The 27763-nt window shown below is 41.8% G+C and overlaps 1 protein-coding gene across 1 annotated transcript; it reads left to right on the top strand.

The window, feature by feature from the left end:
- The first annotated feature begins 1725 nt into the window (after nucleotides 1-1725).
- Nucleotides 1726-21277, top strand: ppm1h (protein phosphatase, Mg2+/Mn2+ dependent, 1H). Its single transcript, XM_086028950.1, has 10 exons — nucleotides 1726-2158; nucleotides 8173-8341; nucleotides 11044-11412; nucleotides 13981-14093; nucleotides 14423-14507; nucleotides 14692-14810; nucleotides 17493-17556; nucleotides 19114-19221; nucleotides 19428-19579; nucleotides 19856-21277. The coding sequence occupies exons 1-10, from the start codon at nucleotides 1896-1898 to the stop codon at nucleotides 20001-20003; spliced, it is 1590 nt and encodes a 529-aa protein (XP_085885076.1). The 5' UTR covers nucleotides 1726-1895; the 3' UTR covers nucleotides 20004-21277.
- The last annotated feature ends 6486 nt before the right edge of the window (nucleotides 21278-27763 follow it).

Here is a 27763-nt window from a genome sequence, read left to right as displayed (position 1 = left end):
AAATGGATCAAATTGGGGGTGTTGTGTTGTTGGTGGTTGATCATCCACATTTGGGTCAGTAATACTATATGTCTTTTTTTGTTGTATTTTGGGGAAAATAGAATATCTAAAAATAAGTTCTTTCATTTTGGCATACAGAGGTGACGTTACCATATCAAAATGTGGAGGATGTGGAAGCAGTACATGCCTTTTTATTTTTTCTGTGTACACGGATGACACCTGCTGGTCAAAATATAAATGACAACTCAGCACACCACAGCAGGTCCTCGCTTTGCGTGGTTACGAACACGTCTTACCAAAACTCCCGAACGGCTGCGCTTTGAAGAAGAATTCGTCGTCACGTGGCACAATAAGGCACGCTCAGTGACCGTCGTTCTTACGGGTTTTCGTTTGTTTGACATTTATGACCTAGAAGTGATTTTCATACAAATATTTACAAATTGTGTTTATGGCCTATAGTGCTTTCCGACTTACGTGCGCGTTCATCTAGTGTTGTGCCTCATGTGCACTACTCTTAAGACTCTCACTGGAATTCTTTAGCAACAGATGCATTCCAGGACACACACAGACACGCACGCGCACACACACTAGCTTTTTGGTAATTAGGTCAGTAGAGCCCTGGCTAAGCCATGAATTATTGATTAGACACGCTGTTGTCTGCCAGTTTGGAATTTCCTCATTCACACATTCCCACTGCGAGTGCAAGTGAAAATGACAATATTCATTAGTTTTAATTACTTATTAAGACAAAAATATGAAATATGAATAATTTTCCTTTTTTTTGTTCCTGTTTTAACTGATTTGGTTACGTTAAACTGCTCGGTACTGTTTCCATTATACATTTTTAGGCGAGAAGATGTCTACAATTTACCACATTTACAGTTGTTCATATTATTTTGTCATTCCCAGTCGCACATGAAGGCAACATGAGAGCAGGGAGACGCTTATAATGAGATTCAACAACAAAAAGCTACTTCCAAATTCAAAGGCCAGTGTCACAGGAAAATACACACCTCTACTAAGGAAAACAAGTGACGCACCTTGTGCTTATTTTTTTGTCAGCATGCAGACTACTTCCTTGATCATCAAGGACAAACAGACAAACAAACAAACTACCTACCTACCTACCTACCTACCTACCTACCTACCTACCTAACTAACTAACTAACTAACTGACTAACTAACTACTCTAGCTTAATTTTTGTTCATGTATTTCTGCCTGTGACAGGGACAAGCAGAACAGTTACATGCTCTTCCTCTAGATGGCAGAAGATACAATTAAGTTGTATACTCACCAGTCGCCATTCATCGAACATAATATTCAGTAATAACAGCTTTGTTTCAACTAAATTGCCCCATATTTAATATTATGTACATTTGTGAGTAAATTGAAACTATAATCATTATCATTTCACAATCTAAATTTGGGGGGTTGACATTTTTGTATGGTGGCATGCAGTGAGATGTTCCTAATGTAAGATATGTGACATGGCCCAATAAAGTGGGTGCAGTGTGTACATTTTTATATATTTATTATAGAAAATCCCGACGAGTGAGTGAAAAAAAAACCAGGATCATCATATTATTTCCACAACACACAGCCCTCGATCAATATTCAACTTTGACCCCCCTAAAGCATCCCGCCTTTTCGAAGACAGCGCGTGTGAGTAGCCGGTTGGTCACGTGACCTGACTCTGTGCGCGGGCTTGTACGAATACGTGCGCGCGCGCGCGAAAGTGTGCGTGCGCCTAGTGAAATGTATTTCCGGGTTCGGTGAGGCGAGCCCACACGGCGTGAAGTGTGTTGTCCGTGTTGCGACATCTCTCCCCTACTCAACGCCCACGGACACACTCACCACGACCCTCGCCGCGGCGGACCCACGCTGCCCAGCCGCCATGCTCACTCGGGTGAAATCGGCAGTGGCCACCTTTATGGGGGGCGTGATAACCTCCGGCAGCGGCGGTGGCGGCGGCGGCGGCGGCGACCGCGACCGCGACCCATCCGGCGCCTCTGAGGTGGCTCCCAAATTTCCGTATGGTAGACCGGAGTTCCTGGCACTGTCGCCGGACGAGATGGAGTCCTCGGCGGATCACTCGGCGAGGCCCATCGTCATGGTGAAGGAGAGCAAGCGGCTGCCCTGGTCTACCGGCTATGCGGAGTGAGTAACCTGTTTGCTCCATCTTTCGCTTTCCTCTTCATCTTTTATTGGGTGAATGCTGAAGAGTGTTTTACTCATTCCCACGTTTCTCAACTGATTCAAATGTTCAAATACTGACAAAATGCAGGCCATTTGCGGAACTGTTGTCCAAATTCCCATTTTCCCAACAATTCTGCATGTTCCACACAAATAAGTCCAATTTAAGCGAATTAAATGCGCAACGTCAAAGTTCCTCATTGTTCATATTTTTACTTCATCTTATTCAGGATTCAGCTCTTGGGGACTCTTTTACATTCCCCAAATTCCCCCAAGTTTTCAATACATTCATATTGATTATTTACACATTATTCGCATTTTCCATTTCCGTGACATTACAAAATGAACACTGATATTTTAAATATTTATACCCACTTTCCACATTTGATGACCTGTCCAAACATTACCATTTTAAATCTGTTCTGCTCACATCAAGACATCTTGGGAACTATTTTTCACCCCAACTTTTCACCTTTCCCCACATTTTCCATGACAATATTCCAAAATGAATGAGGACATTTTAAACATTCACCTCCTCCCTCAAATTTCTCGATGTACTCAAACCATTTCAACTTCAGACTTTTCAGCTCGTTCAGGAAATCTCGGGGACTATTTTTCACATGACCACATTTCCGTGACAGCGTTCCCACCAAATTTCCACATTTTCAAACAATTCCAACATTAGAGATTTTACACATTTACCCCCTTCCGCAATTCTTGACTGATCCAAACCATTCATCCTCAGCTCTTCGGCATTCGAATGCACTTTGAACAGAAATTGCGTTCTCTAATTATTCTAGTATTTTTTTTTTTTTTTTTCATCCGCTTCACAATTTATGATGCTGCAATTAAGGAAAGTGGCTCGTTTCATTTAAATTCCACAATATTAAAATAGGATAGTCCTTCGAGTAGATACGGTACAACTGAGGTCCAATACAAGACTTGTATCAACAACGATTAAGTGCAAAAATAGTGGCAAGTCAAAACTCGGCGGCATTGTCTTAATTGACAAATGTTATATTGGATCTACCCTAATACTGTGGCTGGTGAGTTGTTGTCATATAGTCAACAGTGAATGTGACCTCCAAAGTTACGTAATCCTCATTTAGTCCATGAGGCCAGCCATCAAATCCAGAGGAGCGAGTTTGGAATGTTTGCTCATTCAATGTTTACTTTGTCACTCGCTCTCCTCATGCTGGTTCTCTTTAAAAAAAAAAAAAAAAAAAAAAAAAAATCATCTGCTGCACTCCTGGTGTCATTTCTTATTGCGCAAATGTTGTGGCCTGTGTTGTGGATACCATCGCTCCTGCAGATAAGTAAGAAGTGTGTGCACTATCTGCAACAGTCTGAAGAAGTGCCAGCGAGGGAAAGACTGCGGTCACGCTAATGAGTCCTTGAGGCAATCCTTCCACACTCGACAACGCAGCACATTATCAAGTCACAAAGAGAGGCTCGTCCTTTGCGTCATTCGCCGTGACACCGAGTCTTATCTTCCTGCTAGTGGTAGGGACTATTTGCCGAAGCGACGTTGTTTCACGGTACAGCAACACTCAAGTGACAAAAGTTGCCACTTTTTGTCACATTCTTGTAACGGGGCACTCTTTTCATAATTTTAAAATCGTTTTGCTTTCGGTGTTGCTGTGTTACTCCGTTGCGGTTCATTTTAGTGACATTAATCCGCCACCCGATAGTTGGACGTTATCTAGGGGAATTACAATTAATTAGCTTGCTTGTTTCGCCGCATGAAAAAAAAAAAAAAGTACTGATTTCGTTAGATAATAAAAATGTCATTTCTTAAGCCTGTTAAATATCGCAATAATATAAATATCGCGATAGTCAACAACCATATCGCATATCGTACGTTTTTCCCAGCCGACGCTACACTCTCATTGGCTTACGACCATGTCACTCACCAGGTTTGCCCCCACCTTTTTAAAACCATCCATCCGTCCGTCCATTATCCAAACCGCTCAAACTCACGAGGGTCCAAACACACACAAAGTCACGGTCATTATAATGTGCAACGTGAAAATGGCGACCCCAAGTGGACAACGGTAACGATTCCTCCTCAACCGCATATTTTGTTCTTTAGCAATGCAACATCCGTTTTCCTTTATTTCCTATGCAAAGATTGTTCGGGTCAGAACTCGACCAGCAAGTAAATAACACTAATGAGGAGTCAAACATGCATGCTGCCGAGCTGACCGTCTGGCAGAGTAGTTAATCCCTACTAGATTTGAGGACAGCGTCTCTTGGCCGAATCACAATTTTCTGGGGTCACGAATCAAGTGCGGCTATAAGGGAATTTTGGTCAAGATTAGATACAAATGCTCCAAATATTTCAACACGACGATGACGTTTGTGGAAAGTAGTAATAGAAGATCGCAAGGGACCGAGGGGATGACAAAAAGTGTGCGATCACACGGGATGAAGCGCACAGCTGTACTCTGCGGGAGACTTTTTCGCCTGTCTGCTTAAACAAGTAAGCAAGTAGGCCGCGCCGATCCCAGCGGGGACGGGACCAGCGGTTCAGCTTCACCAGGAGGATTTTTCAGAGATCTCTCCGAATGGACCAGTGAGTCTTGCTCCTTCAAGACATCTTTCATTGAAAGTCGCATCCTACATGAACAGATGAGAGTTTTCATCAACAACTTGACTGTTTTTGGAATGTGAGAGGAACCCAAAGTGGAGAGTATTCAAACGCCACACGGGAACGATAGAGTCAAGATTCAAACCCAGAACCTTACAACTGCGAGTCAGATGTGCTCACCGCTAGCTTACCGTGCTACTGCATAATCAATTCACCAAAGATTTTGTGGCGAAATCCCCCTTTTCAACTTTTGAAAGTTTGGATGATAATCGGATGTCCCCGTCCGATCACGTTATCGAAATCGGTGTCGATGACCTTATTTTTAGCCTAACCAGGTAAAAAGATTCCGTTTTTTTTCATTTTAGGAAATGTATCTGCACTCTAAAAACAGTTGGGTTAAAAATAGAGATGGGCCGATATGTTTTTTTCAGCACCGATGACGATTATTAGTAGTCAATAACCGATATTTGGAGCCGATATTCATTTTCGGTAAAAAGGAAAATGTTGGCATCAAAAAATAAAACAAATTAAAACTCTTAACTTTGTTGAAATGCCTTTACGCATGTTTGTTGAAATTTTTTTTTCAGATTTGCATAATGTTGATGTTTTTTATTATCATACATTTTTGGCAATATGCATCTTTGTGGTAAAATTCTAACAAAGTCCAGGGAGCTCCCAGGCTCATCAGCACGTCTTCAAAAGTTGCATGAAAACTCAAACAATAGCTCCCTATAGTTTTCGACAACATTTCAAAATGACAGAAATGTTAAAATTTCACTTATCTTTGTTTTGATATCAAACAAAACCAAAAGGTGCCGAGTGTTCCCAGGGTCAGTACAATCTCTAATAAAGTTTACTGAAAATTTACACAAACAGTTTTAAGTTGATTTATTATCAGCCATCAGACTTTTAAAAAAAGGCCGATACCGATATATCAAAATGCCGAATATTGGCGCCGATAATCGGCCCGGCCGGTAATCGGTCTATCCCTAGTTAAAAATAACACAATTTTGAGTCAAAAATGGACCAATCCGCAAATTGGGTCAATTTGACTCCCCTTCTTGCGTTGTTCTGTACAAAACAGTCCAGTTTTTGAAGTTGTTTTGTACAAAACGAGCCGTTTTTGTGGTTGTTTTTGCAGAAAAAAAAACAGACATAAACCAGACATAATCGTGATGCGCTTTCTCTGAGGAAGAAGCATTTAATGCGCACATGCCGCCTCAGTACTAGATCCCAACGTGAATGAAGCGTGTGTGCTTCTGCGTATGTCGGCTCGCCGTGACGCAGGAAAGTACGTCACGCTATCTGTTCAGCGTTTGCCACGCAGCGTGTAAGAGGTGCTTGTCGGAACAACGGCGGTCACGCACTGCGGCTATCACATCACCGAATCGTCCGCAAGGTCTCCGTTGGGCTGTGAGAAATTTGATATTGCAGCAGCAGCGTTCTGTTGCACAATAACTGGGAAGAGAAAAAAAAAGGCAACAATAAAGCAAAACATTACAGCGGAACCTCCAATGGTAAAGACCATGTACATTTCTTAACCCGTTGCGGTTACATCGATTCTACTATTCGTTGTGGATTTTTTCTTTTTCTTTTTTTTTTTTTTTACACAATAAAAAATTACAGGCAAACTGTAACGATAAAGTGGATTTCAAGTACCGCCAAAAAGTTAACCAGTGTTAGAGCCAAGTACTGCACTGAAGCAGGACAATATTAATAGGGGTCAAACTATAAAACGCTTTCATGCAGAATGAGGATGGTGTCACGGAATCGATCTTGCGGATACTCATTTGACGTTTTTTTTTTTTTTTTTTTTAACATCCCGTTTAAAATTCAGTAAATCACAACAAATGGAACGGAGCGTTTTTGTCACTTCCTATTGGCCGAGACGTCTGTGCGTTAAATAGGCAATGTGCAAAAAATAAAGAGCGTGAACATGAATGTCACACAGAAAATGAGTGAAAAGAAATGAAAGGCATGAAGGGAAAGTGACGTATTTTTCCTTTTTTTTTTTTTTTTTTTTTTTTTCTTTTGTTCCCGTCGCTGTGATTTGGAGTATCTCATGTCACACTTGAAGCCTCTGACAGGGTAATTTGGGCCACGTCATTGTCCCGAATGTGAAAGGAGGTAAGCGAATATGACAGCCTGGGTGTTAGAGGCTGTCGTCGCTGTAGGGCAACAAGTACTGTAACGCTAAAACCCTCCTGGCCCTTTTCTCCTACTTTGAAAAGACTGGAAAGGCCAAGCGTCATTGTAGTAGTGAAATTGCACGCTCAAACAACTGCTGTCACACACGATTACAAAGTTGGCATGATCGTAAAAAAACGATGATTAATATTCATTCATCGCCAATGCACTCTGTTTACACAAGGAAATCATGCTTGAATGTCTATATTTATTTATTTGTCTTGATATTTTTTACATTAAACATTGTCTTGTTTTGTACCCCAAAATAATTGATCGTTTGAATAATCGTGATTAGGGATGGACCGATTATTATCGGACGGGCCGATTATTGGCACCGATATTTGGCTTCTTGACGAATATCGGCATCGGCCTTTTTTAAAACACTGCTGGCCGATAATAAATCAATTTAAAACTGGAAATCAAAACGAGGATATGTGAAAGTTGAACATTTCTGTCATTTTGAAATTTAGAAATGTTCATTTACTGTAGAAAACTGCATGGAGCTATTGTTTAAGTTTTCATTTATCCTTTTTAAGACATGCTGACAACCCTGGGTGTTCCCTGAACTTTTTGTTACAATTTTATAACAGAGATGTACACTGTCAAAAAATTTCTTGTAATAATGATTTTTTTTTTTTTTTTTTTAAATCAACATTATGCAAACCTGAAACATTGATCAATAAACATCCCTAAAGACGTTACAACAAAGTTAAGAGTAAATTTTTCTTTAGATTTTGAAGCCAATATTTTCCTTTGTACAGAAGATTAATATCGGCTCCAAATATCGGTTATCGGCCTCCTTGCCTACTAATAATCGTATCAGTAGCGAAAGTAAATCCAAAATGACTTGGACGGTTATTTTTATGAGGTCTAACAGATATCCAATTTGATGTGATTGCGTAATCGGGAGTGAATGGGTCGTGTGTTGTTTGCGCGGTACTCGCTCATTTGTGTTGGCATTTGTATGAAGATCAGCTTTCCGTCACGCTCTTTAACACAAGTGGGTTTGTGGGGCCTGCAACAGTCATAAGGACGTCACATGGTCGCACAAGATGCATGCGTCTGAACGATGGCATTTGATCTGCTTGAAATAATTATTTCCCAAGGCTTTTTTTTTTCTTTCTTTTTTTTAATCGTACATGTCTTAAAAGTGTCTTCTGCCTTCCTGTTTTTGTCCCGCTGTCTTTTTTTTTTTTTACAGGGTGATCAATGCAGGAAAGAGCACTTTGAATGAGGATCAGGCCTGCTGTGAGGTGCTGGTGGTCAAGCGAAAACTGCCAGGAAGCTCCGCCCCTTCCAACTGGGGCCCCGTGGCCCGAAGGAGGTCGTCCCTGCCGAACGGGGAGGGACTGGGCCTGAGGGACAACCCGGTATGAGCCGACCATCGTGCTTCTTTAATCCTTGCATGTGGTTCATTCTCAATGCACACATAGTAAAGGTGTAACGGTACAGTAAATCGCATTTCGGTTCGGTTGTTTTTTTTGGAAACTTCGGTTCGGTATATTTTCGGTACAAAAAAATGTTTGTTTTTTTTTGTTTTTTTTTAAGATATGTTTATTTCGAAAAGATGACAAGTAAATGGTACATTTTTCTGAAAAAAATAAAATAAAAGCGAACCATTCGGGTGATATTCTAAGGAATTACACCAGAATAAAGATCTCTTAATTTTGTACAATTTTCAAGACACTGAAATCATTAAATACTCAGCAGAAACCGCCAGTTGTCATTACAGTACATATATAGATTTTTGTGATGGAAAAAAAAAAATAAAAATACATACAAGAACAGTTACAATTATTGCTAACTATATTAAAACTCTTTTTATAATGAAAAAAAAAATACAGTAATTTTAAAACGTCTTTCTGAAATTGTATACACTTTTTAGACATTGAAATCTTTGAGTGTTCAACAGCATATTGGAATGAATTGGGTTAGCTGCGTTGCGGTCGGATTTGTGTGTTGCTGAGTTGCGATGTTTCCGAGGTTCACGAATGCACCGTACGGCAAGCGCGAGCAGTTGTACTTGGATGAATGAAAACGTGATCATTAAACTACATCTGACGGCGCGTTCCTGGAAGTCGCTTCAATATCATTTAATGTGGACCGAACCGAACATGCCACACCGAAACGTATTAATACACCCGTGTAACGTTGCACCCCTAACACATAGTATTTTTTAAAAGGCGCCACGTAGCCCCAAGGACAACTTGAATAGCCTGTGGGACATTGCGATTTTCTAGGAATGCTATATACATTTTTTTTTTTCCAAACCCCTACTGTGCCCCTCCCTTATAGGAGCATAGTTTGGGACTCGTTTGTTTTCCTCTCCACCTTCTATAGGTTTGTCTTTTCCCATCTAAGAAAACCGGGGTGCCGTCCGGCGTCCCGACAGGCTTGCCGTCATCTGTCGGTCATTTTTTTTTTTTGTCTCTCGGACGGGTTGTAACTGCTCGGTGAATTTCATTGCTCTGTACCCAGGACACGTGCAATGAAAATAAAGTCAGTTCCATTTGAAAATGTAAACAATGGAAGCGATTTATAGAATTAACGTGTTGCATATTGGTATTTATCGATTTCCTAATTGTGTGAAATAACGATCATGATCGGTGTCATAAATGAATGTCATTAGGAACTAGGGCTGTCACCAACAAATCTTTTTGGAAGGATCATATCGATTATTCCGTCAAGTACTCGGCTAATCGCCCCGCCTCTTGTTTCAAGGCAGAATGTTTTTTTTTGTTTGTTTGTTTTTGTTGGTCATCTCATAATAATCTGTGATTAAACGTAATTCGAGCAAATCTGTTATTTCAGACGCGTACATCAAACTGGTAAGCCTTGGCCCAAATCTGCTGCCAAAAAGTAGACCCGCAAATCTATGGCTTACACGAGCTGATAAATCTAAAATCCATTTTAGTAGGAACAACATTTCAAGTCATTCATTTCATTTCGGGGTCACTTTTTTGGAAAAAATTAATGATGTTAAGGGTTCGTTGATTGCCCGTCAAAACAGGTCAATTTGGAGCCAAACATTATGTAAGAGTTCAAGATTACGTTATCAAGGTATTGACGTTACAGCAGAAAAGAACAAAGTATGAACAGATAGCTAGCCCAGCTGATAACCAAATAGCGTAAGAGTTGAAATAGGCTCGACGCTGTTGATTTTTTAGCTAACAAGTCGGTGAAAAATAACGTCTTGCTTTGAGCCGCTCTTAACACGTTCCTTGTCTCGTTCTTTCTAATGTTAGACGTGGCTCTCAGCAACATGTCTTGAAATTGTTGATAAGTGAGCACGAATCGGCTTGGCAGCAAGTGCGGTCGGCCGTTTGTGTCGTGGCAAATGTAAGCCGCTCTAAAGTTGTGCTAACATGCTGCATTAGTTCCTCTTTGGTTTGCTGAAGATGCCACACACAGACGCGGGGATTGATTTGTTTTTTTTCCCCCAAACATACTCAAGAAAACCTTTTTTTTTCCACACTCATATTCATCAGAGATGCGGGTGAACTGAGCCCCATTTAAAAAAAAAAAAAAATAAAATAAAAAAAAAAGATTAAAAAAATAAAAACTGTTTTTAAAGCAGCACGGGGCGGGCATTTATTGTTTTTATTGGCACTAAGCAACTTTGAGGAGGATGGGAGCTACCCTGGCACACAAAAAAAATACAAATGTCCCAAATTGCTTTACGACATACTCACTTCCTCCTTTCGCTATAAGGACGGAAGTCGATTCGAACGTCTACGCGCAATTACTGCTGCCATGGCAGAAGCCCTAAAACAAAAGTAGCGTTTAAACAAAATTAGATTCCTAACAACATTCGTAGCAAAGTTACCCAAAAAAGAAGAAAATAATTTTACACAAAAATTCAAGTCAAGAAGCCATTTTAATCCACGTTTAGTTTTTGGATTTGGGAAAAAAAAGTGCTGATAAAGGAATTTGTTTCCACTTGCCAGCATACCTCAGCACTGCAAGGAGAACTGTGATCAGCGGTACATTGCTACCACCTAGTGGACACAGCTCCGCACTGCACTTTTACAAAATGGACGACTGTACACAAATGTGTTTGTTCGTGTACTAGGCCAACTCCGACGACCTGACTTTCCACTACTGGGGCCTGTTCGACGGTCACGCCGGCTGCGGGGCGGCCGTGGTGGCGTCGCGTCTCCTCCAGCACCACATCGCGCTGCACCTTCAGGAGGTGATGGACATCCTGTGCACGCCGGACCTCCAGCCGCCCACCTGCCTGAGCGAGGAGCCCGTCCGCTGGCACCAGCAGCACCTCAATCCGACAGCCAACTCTCGCGCCGTCACCAGGGCCGCGTCCCTGCGGGGGGCCGCCGGCGCCCCCGCCTCGCCGAGCGCCCCGCCCACGCGCTTCTTCGCGGAGAAGAGAGTGTCGCACGAGAGCCTGGTCGTCGGCGCCATCGAGAACGCGTTCAAAGACATGGTAATCCTGCCGCTTGTTGTCTGGTTTGTTCCTTCCAGCTTGTCTCCCTCTTACTGCAGCGGTTCTCAAACTTTTCACACCACGTGCCCTCTAATAATATAATAAATAAATAGTTGGCTCTCCTCAAAATAAAGATTCATTTAAATTATATGCACATAAAATACATTTTAAAAAACGCACCGAATGAAAGTTCAAAAACAAACTTTTTTTTAACGATTAAAAAATTGAAATACTTAACTAAACTGTATTTAGAAAATTATTATTTTATGTACCACTTAGGAGGAGCTCTCGTACCAGCAGGACGTTGGCATGAGAACCACAGTCATCGATAATCGGGACAGAGACCTGTCGCAAATAGCGAAAAACTGCGAGTCAATGACGCCCCGCATGAAAATGTTTACAACTGACTAGATTCGTAGTTTACACTTGGGGTGTCGAAACTTTCAAAAGTCAAACAGTTTGGGTTTTTTTCCCAACATATTCATGAGAACAGCAAAATCCTGGTTGAAAAGACTGCAATGAATATTGAACATTTTAATACAAAATAATCAAATGATATTCAACTTTGTTGATTAGTAAGATAATTGCACAGACATATATTTAAGAATTTTTTTGCATAGAGTTGAGTGTCGATAAATTGCTCAATAAAAAAGAATATACAGTGTTCCCTCACTTTTCGCAGGTGATGCATTGCTTTCGGTAACACATTTTAATCATTTAATGTTTAGAATTTCAGAACTTCTTGTGCCACGGCATGATACTACAGTAACAAAACGCGACATTTCAGTCGTAAAAATTGACAGTCAACTGAAGGAATAAGATGTGTAGGCATCTTGTAGCCTCTCTTCTTGAGCACTAGGTGGCAGCATTTAACCAAACTGGATTGTCAAGGAATTTTCATGAATATTTTTTTTCCCTTTTCATAGTGGCCTAGCAACTGTACGTGTTAAAAACGCAACTATTGTTTTTTTTAAAAATATTTATTTATTTAATAAATGACTAAAATGGATTGTCCATTTTATTTATTTATTTATTTTTTAAAGGGTGTTATGACAACGTCGGCAACACAAGCCTGTGCATCCATTCGAGCGGTACCTTTAATTTCAGCCAAGGAAGCCACTTGTCATTTTAAATTACTTAATAGCAGTGTGTGAACAATAAAGGAATATTGGTAGGTTTAATTGCTGCGTTCATCAACATTGTCCCACTGATCAGACGCTGTTAGATATATGTATACATTTTAAAATTGCTAGATTTATGTCTCTGTGGGGTGTATGGTTTTTCTACAGCTGGAGTCTTCCCGGTGGAGCTGGGGAGGAAGAAGGTGTGGATGATGTTTATGCAGATCTTTCCATTATTAAAGACTTTGCCTGCGGGATGTGGCTCATGCAGCCAGGATAAATATGTATGGCGGGCTAAGGTTTTCATAATTCATCCAGGGCGAAGGACACATTTACACATCCTCCCCCTGGCATAAAGAGCACACAGAAGCTAGACCAGCATCCATCATCTTGACTCCTTCCACAAAGAAAAGAACACGATTATCTTTGCAGGGGCAGCTTTTTGATACATTGCGTTAGCGTTTACCAACCTTGATTGACTGCTTAATTTTGCCAAGGCACAGCACACAACTAAACAAAAATGCCACAGAGTACATTTCCTCCAGTAATGATGATCTTGTCTCAATTTTCTGACAAAATTAACTCTGCATGATCTTAATATCACTGTAAGTCGCTTGCAGGGAAAGATGAACGAAGATAATTTGTTGTGTACATAATCTTCACACCTCTTACGTGAAATTGGATCATTGTAACGGCACAGTGGTTAGGTGAGGGCCGGGGTACCTAATGAAATGGACAGTGGGTGGATGCAACGTTGAGTGCAGAAAAATCTCACAGATTTAACAGAGCAACACCCAGAGACTATCACTGAGTTAAACCGCATGTTTCTGATATTTTTTTTTAATCAATTCATTGACAGCTTAATTACTATTGTAATTAAAGAACATGTAGCCAGAGTATTTTTTGGGGGGTTTAATTAGCACCAAATGAATCTAGGCTAATTAACTGGCAGTAATAGCCAGCGTCCTATCCGAACTTCCAGCGCCATCCCGATGGTTTGATTCTATTTTATTCCTCCTTGATGAATGGACTCATTGTGGTGCTATAATTATAATTCTTAATGGCATCGTAGTGTTTTTTGGGGGGTGCTGTCCGTCTGCTAATGTAGCTACTTTTTTGATAGCAGGATCGCTAGCTACATAGCACGCTGAGTATGTAGCTAGCGAGTCAAAGATCGATAGATAGAGCGATAGCGAATTTCAAGCATTTTTTTTTTTTTATAGCGAGTTGACTATCTTAACGGCAGTTATGATGGATGTCGTTAACATTTTTTGTTAGTAATTCTAACATGTAACCGCCTAGCGCCGTGACAGTCGGCTAAGGGTGGGAAGGCTAAACGCATTACTACTGTAATGCCAAAACAATATCAGAAGCACTGAATTACATTGACAACCTAAATTCGAATAGTTTATCCATCAATATGGTTTTGTTTTTGTTCCTTTTTTAGGATGTCCAAATAGAAAAGGAGCGGGCGGTCTACAACACGTCCGGAGGCTGCACCGCTTTGGTGGTGCTCTACATGCTCGGGAAGCTCTACGTGGGCAACGCCGGCGACAGCAGGTGACGCAAGGCGCACTCTCGATATACATAAATACATTTAATTATCTTCTAATGTTCTAATGTTATTGGTTCTTTTGCATTAAAAAAAAAAAGTTAGTATTTAACACACACTGATACAAGCTGGTCTCAACTCAACTTGCATTTAGCAGGGACTCGACCTGACTTGCTTGCCTTTTGCCATGGTAACTTGGGACTTTGCTTCAAACCTGAAGGTTACCTTAGGACTTATTCTTGTTAAAATGTCTTTCTGATAACAGACGGGCACTAGAATCTGCCGTCCTGTCCTGGTTAGAATGAGCCCAAGATGCCATGTCTGCTCTCCCCCTCAGAGCTGTCATCGTCCGGGGAGGCGAGGTCATCCCAATGTCAAGAGAGTTCACGCCGGAGTCGGAGAGGCAGCGACTGCAGTTCCTGGTAGGAAGTGCAATCCCCCCCCCCCCCCCCCCCCCCCCCTAGCACAGCTGTCACGTATTCGCATCGCTGACCTCTCCTCTCCTCTCCTCTCCCCTGTTGACGCGCCGCTTCGTCTCTCCGCACCATATTATTATTATTGTTATACGATGATGTTGTTGTTGTTTTTTTTCTTTTCTCACCAAAGGCCTACATGCAGCCTCACTTATTAGGAAATGAGTTTACGCATCTGGAGTTCCCGAGGAGAGTGCAGAGGAAGGAGGTTGGGAAGCGGATGCTGTACCGCGACTTCACTATGTCAGGATGGTGGGTTTAATCTGCTCAGTCACTTTTTTGCCCATTACTCATATTTGGAAGTACCAGGCCCCGCCTGTTACAGGCATATCGCTAACACACAAATACTCAAATACTATACATTTTATGTCTATTATATGTTTGCTATCATATGGACTCTTGATAACGCAAATTTTTGCCTATTGCGTTTGGTATTTCAAGTGGAAATCGACCCAAACATAGTTTTTTCAAGAATATGTTCTATGCACGCCCACTAGTTGAAACAAGGCATTCTGATAAATATTGCCTTTGTGGAATACGAGTTAATCCACTCGGTTTTTAGCCGTCTCTGGGGGCCGGCCATTTTGTCACTTCTGTCGCCTGAAAATGACATCACAACTACCCATCAAGTAACAACCAATCACGGCTCAGCTTTAGAAAACAGTCATGCTGTGATTGGTCGTTCCCTAAGCCCTAGTTGTGATGTCATTTTCAGTCGACAGAAATGACAAAATGGCCGCCCCCAGAGATGGCTATAAACGAGTGGATTTACTCTCATTCCACAAACGCAATATTCCGTGTTTCAACTACTGTGCCTGCTGGGAAAATATTCTTGGACAAAAATATGTTTGGGTTGATTTCCCTTGTAAAGAAAATATGCAGCTTTTCTACTCTTCTGGGAAAACTTTCGACGACGTGTCTGAAAGCGCCTGTTAGTGTGAATGTAAATCTTCCAAAGGAGGATCTTGGATCCACGAGGTGATCTCAGGTCAGGGTTTTAATCTCAGGCAATGTGGCGGTACGACTTGACGTCATGATGTACGGTTCGATGCGGGCGGGCGCGTTATCGGCGCCACAGCTTCCTGTCTGTGCGTGCGTGGGCGTGCGCAAGCATCCCACTCCCCTCAAAGGCATCCACGATCAAGGCCACGCTGCACTGAGTGAGTACAAGCCTGGAGCCCACCTCTCGCTGTTTCCATCCCTCCGCCATTCCCCGTCGGACGACGAGTGCGAGCTTGCTTTGAATGCTGATTGCAGTCAGTGGTTGGGCAATGTGCCGTCTTGTCGAGCCAAACGTCCCGAGAGCCCCGGCAGCTAGCTCAAGGCCAAGCCTGAGCCCGAGAGCGCCATCGCAATATTCAGATTGAGAAATAGCAGGCACTGGGGATGTGACGATTCATCGAAAATCTATTTAAAATGCCATTCGCCCCGACTAATCAATTCGATTAATCGCAAAAATCCAGTTGATTAGATTAATCTAGAAAATGATGTCTTGAAACGTTTTTTTTTTTTTATTCCGGATGCATAGCACATTTTGAACGTGTAGATCAAATTATGCTTTTGCGGCAAACATCATTGCGTATTGCGTTTGGGGATGGCTGCAGAACCACACGAGTGCACAGAGACAACCATGGTAGCAATTTTTAAAAAATCGAATCGAAAATTGGGAGCTGAAAATTGAAAATCGAATCAAATCAGGGCTTGAGTGAATCGTTACTTCCCAGGCACTCAAATGGTTTGACCTTAGGACCTGTCTGACCTGCATAAAAATGACACGCAAAGTAGGGACACGGGACCATGAGAATCAATTTGTGAAAAAAATGAATTTGACCTATTTGGACTTCAGAGAGAGAGAGAGAAATAATAACAAAACATACATCAATTAAAAACGATTTTAAAATTAAAAACAAATGTGGAAATAAATATAAACTTAACTATATATCAATAATTAAAGATCAATTTATTAAATTTTTTCAATTATATATTTTTTACATTTGTTTTTATTTTCACTTATTTTTGATTTTGTCAGTTTTGGTCCTCCATATGCCCCCCGCCGTCTGTCTGTTTGTTTCTCCACCTACCTACGAGTGTGTCTGCCTTTGGCGTCCATGCCTCTTGGGCTTTTTGCCTCGAAGACCGACTGTATGACTCCAGCCATGATTGCCTCTTGCCCCCCCCCCCCCCCCCCCCCAAACAACCCCCCACCAAATGCTGAAATGTGACCATGCTCAGTGTGTTTATCGCCTGTCTTCCATTGTACGTGCCATTTCCCCAAAGTGAAGAACAGGTACCCTAACCGGATTAGAGCGCATGTAAGTCACTCCGCTGTTATCGCTGGTCTGACAGGCCCGTAAAAAAAAAACAAAAAAAACTGCCAGTCTGGAATTAGAGTGCCCGGGACAGCTAACCCTGGGGATGTCTTGGAATTAATGACAGAGAAGCTTCATGCTGTAAACATTTATAGCCAAATGTCTTGAATTTGCTTCGCTTTGAACAGATAGGATTCAATTAGTGCTCTTTTTCCAAACTTTATTCAACCTCTTCATGGGCAGAAAAGGTGGTGAAAAATACCGCATGGTTTGACACGTATTCAACGCATACTACGGTGTATTCCTCACGCTGCAGCTGCTCTGAAGACGCTCAATTATTCATCAGTTGGGCGCACTGTGGAGTACTTCTGCATCTTATTCAGACTGCACACCTCTTCGTCAATTAAACGTCGGGCAACATGCCTAAATCCCTCCTGACTCTTAAAATCTTCTAGAAGCTTCTCAAACAAGACCATACAAGGGATTGGTTACCTGCTATTGCACCATTTTTTTTGTGTGGTTTTTTTTTTTTTTTTAACTGACAAAAATGCACTGGAATTTATCATCGTCTGTAAATTAGCATTTAGCGCGAGACCTGTTAACGTGTCATGTCTGCTATTTACAGGGCTTATAAAACCATTGAGGACGACGACCTGAAGTTTCCTCTCATCTACGGCGAAGGCAAAAAGGTAAGTGAGACTTTTAGTTCGGTGGGTCGCACATGTTGCCTGTCCAAAAAAATCAATTAAAAAAAAACAATGTTCTCCATGACGTACGAAAACTCGAGGCTGCCCGAAGCCTGTTTTTTAGTGGAAATTTACAGTGTTTTTTCCCCCATCGAAAAAAATAATAATTATAAGTCAATTTATAATTACATTAAATTTTTAAAAAATTAAAATGAGATTCAAGTGTTTTGGGATCATATGTGTGGTTATATTAACTACTGTATTAAGTCAAACCATTTTTTGGTCAATTACTCAGGACTCACTCTCCCCCGGGAATTTGCTGCAGTGTCGTGTGAAGTGCAGTTTTTAGATATCGGTGGTGCCGCTCCCACGTTTTGACACGTGAGCGCGTCCAGTGATTGCACGTGCGCTGCCTAAATTGCCGGCGGCCACAACACGCCCAGTACCGATCCACGATCGGTACTGTCATGTGTTGTCTTTCCTCGTGTCACACTTGAGCAAATTCAATCAAGCCCGCTCTGTGCCAGCAGGCGTTTTTTTTTTTCCCACGGGCCTCGAAGCGAACCGATTCAGCAGTTTAAAAAATGAGCACGTGTAGCCGGGGCGGGGGTGGGGTGGGGGGGGGGGGATGGTCGTTAAGCAGCGCGCGCCCCAAGGCAGAAGGTGCTGACGCTGAGATTGCGTGTTGATTTGCCTAAATGCCGCTCATCCATCCACATGAAGACCAAACGGCAGTGGAAGGCTACGAACCCGTCGTGCCGGATATTCTAAAAGCCTCGAAATTCAGCATACTGAACGGAACATTGACCTTTTTATTTTGTATCTCAAAATCATCTACCGAAATGAATGGAAATGCCATTAATCTGTTTCAGCCTTACGGAAAAGAAGTTGTAATGTGTTTAGGGGTGAAAGGTAACACTCTATAATATTTTAATTCGTGAAGTAATATATCGTCGCTGTCCTGTGAAAAACACGCATGTCCATTTTTTTTTTTCTTCTCATTTGTCTTATTTTTACGTGAATGGCGTTTCCATTACATCGCATTAATGTGAGGATTAAAACAATTTCCAAAATTGGACATGCGTGTTTTCACAGGACAGCGACGATATGCAAAAATGAACCAATTTATGCTGCAATTGAGGGGTCATTGTGATGTTCCTTCTGTGTGTGTGAACCTTGGCCACCAAAATGGCCCACTAGCTGCCAAACTGCTACTTGTTGTGAAGTGAATTGAGTTCACTGCCACTGTGCGGCGCTCGTATACGGTGGCGCGTATACGTATACGGTGGCGCGTATACGTGTACGGTGGCGCGTATACGTGTACGGTGGCGCGTATACGTATACGGTGGCGCGTATACGTATACGGTGGCGCGTATACGTATACGGTGGCGCGTATACGTATACGGTGGCGCGTATACGTATACGGTGGCGCGTATACGTATACGGTGGCCCGTATCTTAAGGTTGGATCACTTGCATTTCGAGGCACCGCATATTAGTAGAGGGTGAAATACGGTATTTGGCAGTTTCCGCTTGTTTATTTCTTTAATGATCTCCTCAGGCTCGTGTGCTAGCGACCATCGGCGTCACCAGAGGTCTCGGTGACCACAATCTCAAAGTGCACGACTCCAACATCTACATCAAGCCTTTCCTCTCCTGCTGTCCTGAGGTACGGAGCATCTAAACAACCCCACCAGGATTTCACTTCCTTTTTTTTTTTTTTTTTTTTTTTTTTTTTTTTGTGGTTCTTGTGGCTTAAACTGCCTGAATTGTGACATCTTATCGCCCCCCTTCAAAAAAAACTATGATTCCCCTTGCACTTGGAAGTCTTCATTTTGGGGGATCCTCATACTATGTAACGATCTTGGTCATCAGGTCAAAGTTTACCCGTTGGTGGAGTACGAACACGGCGCAGATGACGTCCTGGTCGTGGGAACCGACGGCCTGTGGGACGTCCTCTCCAACCAGGAAATGGCGGAGGCCGTCACCTGCTTCCTGGCCAACTGCGACCCCGACGACCAGCACAGGCCAGTGGAACTTTCCATCACATCCAGCCTGCTTTTTCTAAACCTAAATTTAGTTTTTGACACGCTAGCTTTAGCAAGTTAGCATATTAACCTAATTACTAAGCTAACAACTTGAAAGCCAGAATTGAAACAAGTTAGCATATTAGCATTAGCATGCACACACTCGGATTAAACGGCCACTATAAGAAAAAGATGCTTAAATGTCCACGATGATTCATTTGAAAAGGCGTAAAAAGAGTTTCTGTGTTGACTGTGTTTGTGTTTGCGTGATGTCAGGTACACTCTGGCTGCCCAGGACTTGGTCATGCGTGCTCGCGGCGTGCTCAAGGATGGAAGCTGGAGGATCTCCGGGGACAGGCTGGGCTCCGGAGACGACATTTCCGCCTACGTCATCCCTCTGGCACACCGCGACGCCCTCTACTAGTGAGCGCAAAGCACGTCAAGCCACCATGATGTGACCGTGACATGACAGGAGTTTTGGACTTCATCCGAGGTTTTGCACCACACTTTTTTGCCAGACTGTTTTAATAATTCTTGGAAGCGATTATGAACTGAACAGGTGAAAATGTATGTGGACTCTCATACAATTGAGATTGTCTTTGAGGGTTTGATAGTTTTTCCAGAAACTTGTACAGTGGAATCGAGCCAATAGTTCCATTTCTTTTATTTTTTATTTTTTTATTAATATAATTTCTTAAACAAGAAGCACAGCTGGACCTTGAAGGTCAACCCCCACAACAATAGAAGACATCGGTTCCATGTGTTTTGACTGGACAGACAATTTTTTTTTTTTGCTGTTTATTTGGTTTCCTGAAAAGGGGTGGTGTGACACCTCCGGTAGGTTAACTGAAGGGGGAAGAAATGTACACTGTCCAATTTGCTAAAACTGCTTTCAAGGTCAAAGTGTATTTTTGAATGAATATTATGTTTGTAGAACGGACTGTGAACACTAAATTTGTTAAAATGATGTACATGTATTACTAATTTCTGGTTTTCCATCACTTTCATTTTCTACCTAGCATTTTTCATGCCATGTAAATAATAGTTGAGAACGTCTTTATGTAACTGTGAATTTTGTACGTCAATTTTATTTGTAAGGGGTGAGTTTTCCCCCATTTTCCAAGAATGACAAATGTTGCTCTTTCTGACCTTGTGACATTTTAATCGTAATTGACAAACAGGTAGGCCAGTTTCCAAGCAGGGCAGGTTTGCATCTTGATTTAGTCTAAAATGCTGGAGACCGCTTATTCAAAGGTGTTTAAAAAAAGGTTTGTTTCAAAAGAGTCCATTTGAACATAAACTGGCCGCTTCATTCTGCATACCTGCATAATCTATCCTTTTTCTGTTTCGTCCTTTGAAAAGCATCCGTTTCATAATCTAACATGCGTATTTTTGGAATGTTGGGGTAAATTGAAGTATTTGAACAAAATAATTTTTAAAAAATCCACAAAAGCACAATAACATTCTAATCCGTATTGGAGGTCAGACAATTCAAACCCTGAGCCTCAGAACTATGAAGCAGAGGTGCTAGTCCACTTTGCATCCCAAAAAAAGTACGAACAAAATTGTGCCTTTATCAAGATTTTGTTGATATTTAATGTTTGGTTACCTGTTGAATCTTTTTTTTTTTTAATGTTTATGAGAACTTGAGAACCAACAAGGGCCAAAAATAAATTCAATTGTCATCACAAGGTCTAATGGTTGTCTGTTGTAACACGTTTGTGTGTTTTTTCCCCCCCTTAACAGGCGGGAAGGATTCGACAATCCACAATGTGCAGCAGGCCAATGAGATGTGGTATCGTTGCTCGGGCCGTAATAACGCAGACTGGAATTGGCCATAAAAGAGGAAATTCCGCACCTGCGGTGTACTTGTCAGTATCAGCCATAGCGACACCCCACGACTTGGAGTAGAACTGCAACACATTTTCAAAACGACGTGTGTAGGTTGCGCGCGAGTTTATAAAGGCAAACCGCGCGGCATTGCAGCAGTGAGGTGTTCGCAGACGTTGCCGTTGGAGTACAAAGAAGCCTATCAAAACTTGTTGCCATTGCTAACATTGTGAAAAATGCTCAAATGAGCAATTGACTACTGAAAACGCAAGTCAAAAATGTTTTGACAAAGTAAGGAGTAGAAAGAGGAAGAACTGAGAGGAACTTAATCAGAAAAATACTAAAAAAAAATAATAATAATAATAATAATGAATCTACTTAAGTAAATATCTGCTCGGCAACATTTTGAGTTTTTTTTATTTATTTGCACTACCTTATTTAGCTCAATGACAAGGTCAAAATATTGTGAACAGCTCCCAGTATGTTGCAGCAGGACAGCTGTTGCAAGCATAACAATCTATGTATTGTTCCACGTACGCGACGAGACATGGCGCGGCCATGTCAAGCAAGTGTTGTGCAGGGCTACCAAATCAAGTGATCATGATGATGGCGTGTTCCTTCGCGGGAGCTGGAGGGCCATCTGGTCGCTGCACGTCGCCACCGCGTCCACCTCCGGTCACGTCAGTGCTTGGTCGGCCCCGACGCGCCTCCTCTTCTTTCCTCTGCACGTGTGGTCCAGATTGGACGACGATGATGATGATGATGATGATGATGACATGGCGTCAACCCCCGTGGGCGGCCGATTGCTTCCAAGGTCACAGCAAGTGGGTGGATGAAGTGACTACTGAGTACCACTGCTTAATAGCGTGCGACTTTGCAGAACAAGTCGACCGGGTTACGAGCCTACACTTGAGCATTTTTTGTCTTGTGTTGCGAGACAAAAATTCAAGATACGGAAAAATCTTATTTTGAGGGATTTTTGGGGGGGGGGAATTAAAATCTGAAAGCCATTCAGGATCATATTTTGTGGTTAAAAAAAACAACAGGGGATAGCAATTAGACCGCCCAGTTGCTTTGCATGCCCTGAAATAATTGTAATTTAAAATTCAAAATTTAACAAACATTTCGTGGATGGATGTGCCACTCACATTTGGCAATTTAGGGATATTTTTTTGTCAGGAACTGCTTCAGTAATTAAATCTTAACAGCAATTTCTTTACAATTTTACCCTTGTGTGTGGGAAGTCAAATGCTTTTTTTATTTCAAATTTCCGCTTGTATCATCCCTCAGCTGATTATTTCCAACAACCATTTTGGACGTTAACATTGAAAATCTCCACTAGACATAAACGCCATGTATTAAACTCTTTGTGCATTAGCCTATTGATGCTACAAGATGGAAGAAAAAGCACTTCTATTAGACAAAGCTACGACCCAAATGGCACAATTAGCAATTTTTAAGAGGGCATAGGGAACCACACCCCGAAAACAGGCCAATTACAAAAAGTTATTTTTTAAATAAACACTCTACAGTATTATACTTCATAAAAACTCCAATGAACAAAGAATGAAAGTTTGTGCAACATCATTCAATGGGCATTGTACCGCTCATTCTGGTGTGTGATTTGACCACCAGGGGGAAGTGTAGGTTGGAGGAACAGAAAACCAGCTCATCTAAGCTGCATTATCGGTAGTAATATTTTTCCCACAGAGGATAAATAATATATGTCTGATTGTAGTTTTATGCGCCATCAAATATAAATATAGTCGTTTGAATGCTTAGTAGAGATGTCAAGATTAATCGAAAATCGCTTTAAACTGCTTAAAATATCAATGAAAAAAAATATATATATATAGAATAATCGATCCAAGTCACGCAAAATGTTGCGTTTATGAATTCTGACATCTTAGCACTCACAAGCCCTAAACAGCAACACCTAACAAAAGACATGACATACCTTAGGTCTGTTTGATGTAAACAGAGTGATAAAAAAGTATGTCCTACTACTATTTACATTTTTTCCATTGCAGAAGCGTGCCACATTTTGAACGTGTAGATCAAATTATGGGCCCGCCAAATATCGTTGAATATTGCGTTTGTGCATGGCTGCAGTGCCACTAGCGCAGACACAATCAGGGTAGCATTTAAAAAAAAAAAAAAAAAAGAATAAAATCAAAAATCAGGAAGTGAAAACCGAATCGAAGCTTGAGTGAATGGCTAGCCCATCTATGCCACTTTGTACAGAGATTTAGCATCAAGCTAGCAGACTTTCATGAAACAGTTAATGTGCTTTTGTTAAAATGCTCATGTACAAAAAACAGCATATTGTGACAAACAGCTTGAGGCAAACATTTGGTCTCTTGAAGAATTGTCCGCTAGCTGCCAAGCGACGGCTTAAAAAGGCGCTACTGTAACTGGTTCACTAAAAACTGTCCTTCTCAAAGTAATCTTTAAAAAAAAAAAAGGAGTGCCAAACCGCAAACGCACGAGCGTCCCCCCTTCCCGTGCGTCAAGCATTCTTAACGCGAGTACTCTTGCCTCTTATCAGCCCAAATTTTGCGCTATCAGCACAGACGTCCGCGGCTCTCTCGGCACACTCAAGCGTGCGAAACATTCCACATCAATCTCGTGGGAAGGTCAAACGCGCCATCCAGTTTGGAGTGAGCGGCGTGCTCTCATCTGAGGGGGTGGGAAGAGCTCATCATCCATTCCGCGGACCGCCCATATGACTGCGCCGTGAGATTGCCAGATGCTGGCGGGCCGGCCGGCGGAAGGAACGAAGGAAGGAAGGACGCATTCCAACACACCTGGCAACCTCCGTCACGGCCTCGAGTGGGGACGCGGCGGGCCGCGGCAGCGTCGCGCGCCTCGTTCGGCCAAGCGCTAGCGTCGAGGCGGTCCAGATTTAACATAATAATCGGATGATTACGACAACAGCTGCACGCATGCTCCGTCTGGCGGTCTGCCCTTGCTTGACTGCAGCGAGAGGTTGCGTGAGGAATCGCCAACTCATTGCCCTCTCACCGTATCGGGATTTTTTTTATTTTTTTATTTTGGCGTCGGACATATACAGTCAGTGCACTCAGTCGTTGGAAAGATGGCGTTAATTACATCGCCGCTGTTGTATATGTTACAAAAATATCTAATTTATTACACAAATGTTTTGGTTTTATAGGTTAGGGGTACACTAGAATCAAGGCAAATGAACCCTGAATTCATAAGAAAGAGTTAAATTACTGGACAATTTCGACTTTCATTTCTCATTTATTTGCTTTAATAATAACAAATACACAAAAGGAAAACATTTCATGTGTACAAGAAGCCAAATAGCCCACATGCATCAACAAAAGGTGATCAAGCAAAAGATTTGCAAAAAAAAAAAAAAAAAGTTCACAAGGACAACTTGACAAAATTCTACCAAACAAGTTTAGCGTAAACAGAAGTCAGTAAATCACAAATCAGATTCCAAAATAAAGAAAACAAATTAGTGGCTTTATCACATCAACTTTTTATGTTTCATGACAATGATTATATAAACATGAACTCTTAAGCACGAAACATATATAGACACTATATAAATAAATATATAAAACCCATATTTGTTGTTCTTATAACATACCGGACCAAAACCAATTCATTGGTTAAGGACAGTTCAGTTGTCTTTAACTTTAAGCAAAATGCATCTGCACTTAATCTTTAAAAAATGCCTTCAAACTTTTTTTTTTTTTTAATTCAATTTAACTTAATTCTATTTTCCACTACAGTGGTGCCTTCAGGTATGAGTTTCATTGGTTACGTGCCCACGCTTGTAATTCAAAACACTTGTATCTGAAATCTTTCTCCATTAAAATAAACGGAAATGGAGTAAACGCCACTCTTTAATATGATGCAGTTTTGTGCTCACACCTACTATAAATGACTCAGTAATCTGTGGTCAAAGGGACAGGATAGAGATTATGCCTGTAAGCATTGTTAAAGTCTGTACAGATGTGTTGCTTCACCCTTTATGTTCAAATGTCCGCTCCTCAAAGCTTTCTCACATCACCCCAGAGATGCTACTTGTTAGCTTGCCTGTGACCTTTCCCATCATGTGTTAGCGTATACGCTTCAGGAGTTCAAACGAAAAGCTATGATCTTATGTTTCAATAAACATGCAATTCTTTGTTTTATATTTAGTTTAATAGTTAACTTCAACTACGAGTTGCTTGAAACCTCTTTTTTGAAGACACGATCACAGGACCAAACTCCCGCTTGCTGTAACATGAGCTGTGCCCCGACGACCACACAAGACGCATCTCAAACGTCGGCCAAATGACAGTTCGTATCCCACAAACTTGCTAAGTCGGGTAACTCGCATCTCAAGACACCACTGACAAACACTTAGGCCTACTACATTACTGTACTTTCATGTTGGTCATTATGGTGGTACTTTGAGAGCAAAGTATTTTTTTTTTTTCCAGGTGGTAAAAACCTGATATTACACATTCAAAGCACTGCATGCAATATGGCAACGTGATTGAGGTGGGATTTTGAACATGACCCGCGTGTAAGTGAGGCACGACATGGATGAAAGGACGCGAAGCAGGTCCGTGAAGGCAGCAAGCTGTAACGTGGGATACCTTTGTGGGCAGCGGGAGCCACGTCACTCGTCTCCACATAGCAACAGCGCCGTTGACCTACATGCCTTCTGCCACGCTAGACACACTGTGGCGTGTTGCATAAATTACACACACGCCACTCGAGACCCCCCCCCCCCATTGGTACAGCACTTTTTTCCCCCTTACAACACGAGCCACATTTTAAGGGTCTGACAGTTCTGAAGCAAACACGGAAGTAGTTATTTTTCCCACGGTCAGTGAACTACTTTATTTCGTCAAACGTGATACAGTGCCATTTCGTACTAAAATACAAAAGGCGAAGAGTCATTTCGGATTCAAGTGAAATCCTAACACAATACATAAATATCTTAGCAAAAGAGAAGTTTACATTTTTGAATATGCATTTACCTGGAAATGGCGTCAAAAGGCGGCGAGGAAGGGCACGCGGCGGCTTCTTTCCCCGGCGAGGAGCGCGAGGCTAGCACTAGCAAGGCAGTAGCTTGCGCAGTCATCTCCATAGCGGGCACAGTCACAACCCAAACAACAGCACAAACTACTACCTCAGCCAGTACACGGCCAACAACACGAGAAAAGAAAAACACACACAAGAGAAGGCGCGTGGGGAACGGTGGCGTCAAAGTAGACAAAAGGAGCGCAGCAGGCTCCATTTTGTCCTTCCGCCGCGATGTAGCGCGCCTGTGGGGCTTTCGCGCTCGTGCGTGGACTTGAAATAAAAGAGCGAAGCCCCGCCCACGCGTAGCTGCTCCCTCCCCGCCCTCCCCCCGTCCACCTCGTATGACCCACACTTCAGGGTGCGCGCGCAATGATGCTGAAGTGGGTTGATAGTTGGACACAGAAATAGACAGATGGACGAATACATGCATGAAAAGATGGCTGAATAAATAGAAAGGGAGACTTTGTAAATAGAAAGCAAAATGAACGGAAGGACGGACAGCTGGCTAGATGGATGAATAGTCTGGGGACACTTCAAATCCCCAGCAAATCAATAAATGCGGTTTTTACAGAATAAAGCAAACCTTGCAGATCAGATTATCGTGCGACTAACAATCTATTCACAAAATCACATATCCTTAAACTCTACGGCGTGGTGGATTTAAATAAAACTGCTCAGTTTATAAAATATGATCATTTGCGTTCAGAGGCTCTTCTGTCAGCTAGTCTGAACTGAGAGCAACATTTAGGTTTAAACGTTATTAAAAGCAGAACAATGTTTAACAGTGAGTAGCTCAGTTAAAAGGAGTCAACCAGTGGAATAATTCTGATTGTAAAATGAAACTGTAACTCAAGATTTTCATAGTTATATTAAAAATATATGTATTCATATAAGTATTGCAAAATTAAGGACACAAATTATTTGTTTATATATGTACATCTACCGTTACATATGTGAAGCTATACACAGTACTATGCACACAATCATGACAATATGATGGTTTGATATGTTAAAAAGTAGACAATATGCTGTCAGCGCTGGCTTCAGTCTACTCCTTTTATTAATTCTTTTATGTGAAACATGCAGAAAAAAAAAAGCCACAAATATCCCATCCTGAAACACCGAGTACTGCCAGTCAAAAAAGCAGTGGGGTTAAGTTAAAGCATATGATAGATACCGCATTTGGCTAGAATGGATGGCAGAGAATTGATGGCTAGATTGACTGATGGATAGCTGACAGAGAAGAAATATATGGATGGATGAATGGCTCGACCAATGGAGGTGGATGATTAATGATGGATG

This window comes from Filicampus tigris, chromosome 4 (assembly GCF_054856515.1).
Source record: "Filicampus tigris isolate MCC_2025a chromosome 4, RoL_Ftig_1.0, whole genome shotgun sequence".
Classification (NCBI taxonomy): domain Eukaryota; kingdom Metazoa; phylum Chordata; class Actinopteri; order Syngnathiformes; family Syngnathidae; genus Filicampus; species Filicampus tigris.
The sequence above is the reverse complement of the archived record's forward strand: the minus strand, read 5'-3'. Positions and strand labels throughout refer to the sequence as shown.